The sequence below is a fragment of the Nannospalax galili genome, unplaced genomic scaffold (genome assembly GCF_000622305.1).
Source record: "Nannospalax galili isolate Female #2095 unplaced genomic scaffold, S.galili_v1.0 scaffold363, whole genome shotgun sequence".
Taxonomy (NCBI): domain Eukaryota; kingdom Metazoa; phylum Chordata; class Mammalia; order Rodentia; family Spalacidae; genus Nannospalax; species Nannospalax galili.
In genome coordinates this window covers 1,511,551-1,519,566 of record NW_008351176.1, presented here as the reverse complement: position 1 = coordinate 1,519,566, position 8,016 = coordinate 1,511,551, and the positions used below count along the sequence as shown (strand labels likewise).

The window sequence follows — 8,016 nt, the reverse complement described above, 5'->3', positions numbered from 1 at the left end:
CAGCCTCTTTTCAATTCAGCAAAACTTAATACTCATGTGCTAGGCACTGCCGAAACACGGGGCAGAGAATACGGGAAATACAGGTGGAACGACTCTTTCCTTCCTCGAGCTCTTGGCAACACAGTTAAGCAATCAGTATCTTTAAGGACTAGACTGTCTCTAAACTGAAAAATTCTAGGACGTTCAGACCCAGGCAGCCCAAGGATACCCAGACGCAAGGCCCCAGTACAAACTCCAAAGGGCGGAACTAGAGGACGACACACGTGGTGGCGGGAGGGGGCGGGATCCAGTGGCACAGGTCCGGCCTCAGCTACTGCGCCTGCGCGCGGTCTCCAGCTCAAGGACCCGTATTTAAAGAGACAGGCGTTCTAGTCATCGAGTGCGGCTTGCGGCCTTGTAGGCTCCTGGTCGGGGACCTGTGCTGGGCACCGGAGCAGGGGAAGCCGGGAAGGCAGGTGAGCAGCGGCGCGGTGGGGCGGGGAGAGCCGGGATCCAGGCCGAGCGCCGGGTGGCTGGAGAGGCCGCGGCTCCTCCCCCGCCCGCCGGCCAGCCTGGGGGCACACCCTCCGTGACGTGGCGGACCCCGGGGAGCCCACGGGAGGCCCGTGGCCACCCGGGCTCCGCGCCCGCGCTCGAGTGGGCGTCCTTCTAGGGAGTCGGGGCGCCTCACCGTCCCTCCCTGCCGCATCACTCCCTGGCCGTGGCTCGCCGGCAGAGCCTGCCGGGAGGACGACTCGGGCCTAGGCTTCCCTCCGCGGCGCGATGCCTCCGGAGCCTTGTCCCCGCCAGTCCGCTGTCGTTATTGACCTATCCCGCGCTGGAGGCTGCTGTCCATCCACTTGTAATCTACGGAAAGTTGAAATCCGACTTGTTCCCGGCTCCTCCGACGGCCGGCCGCCCCTCACTCGCCTGTCTGATTCATAAACTCTAAGCTTCGTGTGACCCTTTGTGAGTCTCTCAGTTACGGAGCTTCTCCAAGTCGCACGTAGTCAAATGTTCACATTTGTATACATTTTCCGGGTGTTCAGAACTCCACCACCAGCCGGTCCGCGTCTGGTTTGTAATTTTCCTAACCACCCTCAGAAGTAGTTCTAATTCTAACCCTGTCTTTGTTTTTTCTACAAGGTCCGCGGTAGACCAGACCCACCCCGAGCTCCTCCAGAGTGCTGATTAGAGGCGTGAGCCACCCTTAGGTCTAGCTCCTAATCGTTTTAAAAATAAACTGGGCCGCCTGTGGTGGCGTACACCTTTAGTAGCTGCTCTCTAAAGGCAGAGGCAGTTGTGAGATCGAGACCAGCCTGGGGCTACAGGGAAACCCTGTCAAAAACACCGATGACGATGATGATGATGATGATAAAACTGAAGCTTATCAGCTTATCTCTGTCCTCCCAGCACTTAGGGGTGGGGAGGCAAGAGGATCAGGAGTTCAGGATAAGCCTTGGTTACATGGCAAATTTGCAAAAATAGTCAGGGGTTGCTATTTCTCCCGGATAGGTGGGCAGGTTACACTGTAGTGACCAAAGCCTGCTATAACATAATAGCAGTTCTACATCTCAGCAGTGGGAAGACTAAACATAGATTCCAATATATTGGAAATTAAAACTGTAAAGCTGCTTTAGAAATTATAAACACAGGAAGGGGTGGATATAATAGTTTCCACTTGGATTGATTCATCAATTCCTTTGATTCTTGCAGTCCAGTCATTTCAACTTTCTCCATTTCAAGTTGCTGAATTAAACAAGCTAATTACATATAGTGAGTGAGGTTTCCCTTAAAGGTTAAGTACTTAACTCATTATAAGAGCTAACACACACTGAGCTCTTGCTGAGTGCTCAACTCTGTTCTAAGGATGTTAACAGCTAACCCTTGAATTGGGCTCTTCTATTAGCTACATTTTTACACACAAGAACTCAGTAACAGAGATAAAGGGACCAACCAATATCACAGAGCTAATAAATGACTAAGCTAGGATTTTGAACTCAGGCTGTGGGTTTGATTATAGGCTCTGTTTAGTTGCCTTTCTCAACAGGGCTGTTGAAATCACAAATCTGTGTCCTGGCTAATTGTTTTCTGAGGATGGCATATGTGTTATATTTCACATTAAAACTATAAATGTAATGTGATTTTTCTTGGTGATTAAAATGAAACTTTGGGATGTTACTAATACTTAAAGGTCATCATTCATTATACATATCACATATTATTGATGGCCCCCAAAAAACTTTTATGATATTTGGATTCTTTTTCTATTCATTGTAATTTCCTAGATATATTTGTGTACATTAGGTGATTGAATGCCCTTCTAGAAACTGGATTTTCCTGTATTGGAACTCTACTTCAGCCTAGGCAGTACATGTTTAAGGTACTGGGAAGTGTGTGATTTGTCAGTGTGGACTGTATGAGGTTCTGGCCTTGGAGAAATTAGAAGCCTGGCTTCTCATGTATGCCTTTTTTTCTTTTGTCTGTCTCCCACCCTTTCCTGCAGCTATATGTCTTTGGCTTTCAGGATCCTCTTTCCGCAAAACCTTCGTGCACTTGGCCAAAAAGAACTCCACCTGTTCCAAGAACAATATCACCAGCCTGCCATAAGACAGTTCAGTCATTGGTCACAAACAGATCCACTTCGTGCTCCCTGCCTCCTCCAGAGAAGAAAGCCCTTGTCATTCCAAGGACACCATCTAAGATCACGTGCCACCCGCCTTGTTTTCTTGTCTTGGTCGCATGTGGGACTCTGCAGTGGCCCCTCTGAGATGGCCGAGCAGAGGTTCTGTGTGGACTATGCCAAGCGGGGCACAGCTGGCTGCAAAAAATGTAAGGAGAAGATTGTGAAGGGTGTATGCCGCATTGGCAAAGTGGTGCCCAATCCCTTCTCGGAGTCCGGAGGCGATATGAAAGAGTGGTACCACATTAAATGCATGTTTGAGAAACTGGAACGCGCACGGGCCACCACAAAAAAAATCGAAGATCTTACAGAGCTGGAAGGCTGGGAAGAGCTGGAAGATAATGAAAAGGAGCAGATCACCCAGCACATTGCAGGTGAGGCGGAGAACACAGCCTTCTCAGCTTGCTAGTGCTGATAGAAAAGCTCTGAGGAGAGTACACGCTAGTATTTTTTCCCTTTGCACTTTTTGTTTGGAAATAATTTCAAATTCACAGAAGAGCCAAGTGTGGTGGCACACACCTTTAGTCCCAGCACTTGGGAGACAGAGGCAGGCAGAGCTCTGTATTCAAGGCCAGCCTGGTCTAAATAGTGAGTTCCAGGTCAGCTGCAGCTACAGGGAGACCCTGTCTCAAAAAGACCAAAAAAAAAAAAAAAAAAAATTCACAAAAGAGTTAAAGAAGAAAAATAGTGCCAAGAATACTCATGTTCTCTTTACCCAGATTTCCCTGTTGTTAAGAGTTGATTTGCTTTATCCTTTATGTTCATGTGCTAAAATCTACATACACAGGCTTTTTATTTGAGCCATTTGAGAGAAGATTGCATACATCAGGCCCTTTAGGTACTTAAGCATGTCTGTTTTGATAATAGGATTTTCTTACACAATCATAATGTACCTGTCAACCTCAGTGAGTTTTTCCTTGATATAATACTTTCTTGTCTATAGTGTATTTTGGGTGTTGCATTTGCTTGCTGTGTCTCTTTGGCCTCCTTTAATCTGGAAAATTTCCAGAGTCTTTTTTAAAAATTTGACAGTGTTCTTGCCATATAGCATGGGCAGGCCTCAAACTTGCAGCAATCCCCCTGCCTCTGCTTTCCAAGTATTGAGATTACAGGAATGTGTATGGCTATGTCCTAGTGCTCCATGATCTTTTAGGATCTTGATATTTTTAAAAAATAGACACTACTCTTAACTGTCAGTTTGTTATCTGTATGGACTCATGAATTACTTGTTTTTTCCAGGGACTCATGATTCATTTTTTTTTTAATTTTGTATATTATTTTTTTTTAATGTGTATGTGTATATTGCCTGCATGTTGGTAAGTGCACCCATGTCGTGCAGTGCCCGCGGAGGTCAGAAGAGTCTGTCGGATCCTCTGGGACTAGAGTTACGGACAGTTGTTAGCTGCCATGTGGGTGCTGGAATTCGAACCTGGATCTTCTGCAAGAACAACCAGTGTTCTTAGCCCCATGATTCATTATCTTAATTTTTTTTTTTTTTTTTTTTGTCTTTTTGATACAGGGTCTCCCTGTATACCCAATTGGCCTAGAACTCGCTATGTAGACCAGGCTGGCCTTGAACTCACAAAGATCTACCAGCCTCTGCCTTCCAAGTGCTGGGATTGAAGTCCTGTGCCACCACGTCTGGATCTATCTTAATTTTCTTAATTTGGTACTTACTTGTCCCATACTTGACCAGCTAGCAGTCCCTTTGGCCTGGCTTCTATATCATGTATATCATCTTGTTTCTCTCTCTCTCTCTCTCTCTCTCTCTCTCTCTCTCTATTTATCTTGGCAGGCCTTTTTTAACAGGACTCCTCTCTTCTCTCTCTCTCTCTCTCTCTCTCTCTCTCTCTCTCTCTCTCTCTCTCCACTGACCTTAAACTCTTGGTCTTTCTGCCTCAACCTCCCAAGCACTGGGATTACAAGTATCTGTCATCCATGCCTGTCACATTTTTTTCTTTAAGAAGTTCAATCCCAGCACTTGGGAGGCAGAGGCTGGCAGATCTCTGTGAGGCCAGCCTGGTCTACATAGGGAATTCCAGGCCAGCCAGGGATACATAGCGAAACCCTGTCTCAAAAAAACAAAACAAAAAAATGTGACTACAGAGGGCATGGTGGCTTACAGTTTTAATCCTAGCAGGTGGATCTCTGAGTTCGTGACTAGCCTGGTCTACACAGTGAGTTCCAGGGTAGCCAGATAAGTGATACCCTGTCTTCAAAGAGAGATAAAGAATGAGACTGAGATGACTGTTTTCCCCTAAATCCTATTACTTTCAAAAATTCTTGTATGTGGGATAAGAGGTAGAGAATATTGATGAAATTTAAATTACTAATAGAGGCAAATAGTCCTCTTCTCAGTTCCCTTTTACCTCTCCTCCTTCCACTGAAAAATACTAGCTAGCCTTGGGAGGATTTAGCAAGCAAGCTCTGAGAGCATCGGTCGAGTCTTCAGAAGCTTCTTCAGTAGTCTTTCTGAAGGATTTTTCTGTTCTTTTCGGATCCCACAGATCTGTGTTGTAAGGCAGCAAACACACCAAAGAAGAAAGCTGTTGTCCAGGCTAAGTTGACAGCCACTGGCCAGGTGACATCCCCAGTGAAAGGTGCTTCGTTTGTTACCAATACCAATCCCCGGAAATTTTCTGGCTTTTCAGGTAAGATGGGTTCTGGCTGCTTTTGCTGTTAAGGTCCTCTTTTATTGGGTATCTGATTTAGGGCTCTGTGTCAGTACATGGCTTCTGTCTGGGCGGAGTCAGGTCATGGCTAATTCTCCACGCTCTACTTGTACAGCATTTCTTTGTGTACTTTAATCTGTTGTAGCAGGAACACGTTGGTTTTGTCAAGAAGTTTTCCACTTGAAGTTATTACCTGGGTCAAAAAGTGTTTTCTAACCTGCTCTTTATTTACTTCCTTGTGTTTTGTAATGAAAGAATTCTGATACATTGTTTCCCCAAACTTGCCTGAATTGGAGATGAAAGTGTAGGAGGAGGAAAGGTCATGCATGGAACATTGCCTTTGATTTCTCTTGATAGTTCACTGCATATGTTCTAAAGGTTGATATGTGGAGGGGCAGGGGGGGCGGGGCTGGGGGTCGGTTGTGAAGCCAGAAGGAAGATCTGAAGGGTATTGCATTTCGTTTGGAGGCAGTAGAGCCTAATGATGAAGCAGGTGGATTTTGGAATTAATGGGCTCTGTATTCAGATCCTGTCTCTTATTTATGTCTTGGCAGGATAGACAAACAGTAAAGTATTATGTTTGCTGTCTTTCTTTTTACTGGATATTTTTGAACATGCACACATGTATAGTGTTTCTTTTATGTAACAGTTACCATTCATAGATAGTGATTCAGTAAGATTTTGCTACAACCTAGGCTGAAGATGGGATTTGAGAAAATAATTTGTTACCTTGAGCATTGGCCTAAGGACTTTTATTTGTTCTTCAGTTAACCTGAGGAAATACTTTTATTATATTCATTTTCATCTATGAGAACTCTGAAGTTCAGGTTCATAATGGAGTTAATATTGCTTGAAGTCTGTTTGACTCCAGTACTGTGTTCTTTTACTCTATACCCTGTATTCTGTTTTATTGTTTGTGACATAATAGTGACTGACTCAGTTGAAGAAAATAATAAAACCCAACCCTTCAGGCCTGAGTGAGTAGTTTGGAGGTTCAAAGAAGCCTAGACCTAAAGTCAGAAGAGTTAGGGTTCAATTCGTGCTTTACAGATTGGAGCAAATCTTCAACTATCTGAGCTTTGTCTGTAAATCCAGAGTGACAACATCTGCCCATCAGTCCTGTCAATTGGCGCCTCATTCTATTACTTTTTTGCTACGTGGTTTTTTATTTTTATTTTATTTATTTTATTTTATTTTTTTTTTGTCTTTTTGAGACAGGGTCTCCCTGTAGTCCTAGCTGACCTGAACTCACTATGTAGACCAGGCTGGCCTTGAACTCACAGAGATCTGCCTGCCTCTGCCTCCCGAGTGTTGGGACTGAAGGTGTACGCCACCATGCCTGGCTATTTTATTTATTTTTTAAAACAGGATCTCACTATGTAGCCTTGGCTAGCCTGGAACTTGCTTTGTAGACCAGGCTAGCCTTGAACTCACAGAGATCTGCCTGTCTCTGCCTCCTGAATGCTGAGATTAAAGGCATGTGCTACCACATCTGGCTGTTTTGTTTGTTTAAGAGAGAGGATCTTCCTAAGTAGCCCATGCTGGTCTAGAACTTAAGGTCCTCCTGCCTCAGTCTCCCAGGTGCAAGAGTAGAGGCATGTGCCACCACCCCTGGCAGTTTTTACTTTCTTTTTTTTTTTGGTCTTTTTGAGACAGAGTCTCCCTATAGCCCCAAGTTGGCCTGGAACTCACTACGTAGACCAGGCTGGCCTTGAACTAAACAAAGATCCTCCTGCCTCTGCCTCTCAAGTGTCGGGACTAAAGGCATATGCCACTATGCCCAGCTAGTTTTTATTATTTTCAAACGCTGAGATTTGTTTCTTGTTTTGGCAGTGGACTAAAAATAGAAATGCAGGAGAGTCTAGTGACAATAAAGGTATGATTCTGGAAGGGCCCTGGTCTTGGGCCTGGAGTTTAGGAAGAGGGGAGTGGGGTACTGTCATTCTTGCAACCTGGCTGAATATAGGTGCTTTGGAGATTTTTGTTGTCACCCAGTCCCCATCCCCCATCTGATTCAGATTCCTGGTCAGACATGATGACAGATTTACAGTTTATAAAACTCAAACAAGAAGCCTCTATCAGCAGCCAGCTTGCTTTGGTTTTGTAAATAATTATAAAGAGGTGAGAGGGAATCACTAAGGAGTTGAACCTAATTCTAGGTGTCTGGGAGGAAAACACTGCTTGTTGATTGCAATTTATTTTGGCAAAAAGAAAAGACAGTCTGGAGTTGTGAGGAGAGGGAATGTTGGGAATGTACCGGTGGGACCTAACTTTCTTGCTGGCATCCCTGTATTGGCTCTGCTACCAACGAGGTGATGATCTTGAAAGTTATCTGTTCTTGGGCCTCAGACTCCTCGTCAGTTAGATGTGTTGGGCTTCTGCCAGCTTTGATAACCTGTGACTGCAGTAATTTCAAATTGACTAACATGTCCTTTGATTTCTTCTCTCTTTCTCATCTCAGCTCTTCTGGGATTGACTTTACAGTTGCTCTGAGATCTACTCGATGGTTCTTGGCATAAAAGCTGCCTTTGTTCCAGTGTGAGATGCTCACATAAACAGATGTTCATCTGTCTGATCTTCAGGCAGTGAGATTTGGGGAAATTACTTGACCTCTATTTCTTTACCCGTGATATGGATTTAGTATATCTCCAGAGACTTTTTGGGCTTTTAAGTGAGACTACA

General features: G+C 44.8%; 1 protein-coding gene across 6 annotated transcripts in view; it reads left to right on the top strand.

Annotated features, from left to right (window-relative positions):
• The first annotated feature begins 324 nt into the window (after positions 1-324).
• The window catches only part of Lig3 (DNA ligase 3), a 25,952-nt gene continuing 18,260 nt past the window's right edge, over positions 325-8,016 (top strand). For 2 of the 6 annotated variants that reach the window (XM_008848154.3, XM_008848153.3), the window contains exons 1-3: positions 325-455; positions 2,486-3,036; positions 5,170-5,313. In XM_008848154.3, the coding sequence (XP_008846376.1) occupies positions 2,490-3,036; positions 5,170-5,313 (691 nt within the window). In that variant the 5' untranslated portion in view covers positions 325-455; positions 2,486-2,489. The other 4 variants (XM_017801959.2, XM_029553566.1, XM_017801958.2 and 1 more) reach the window with 4 other exon arrangements.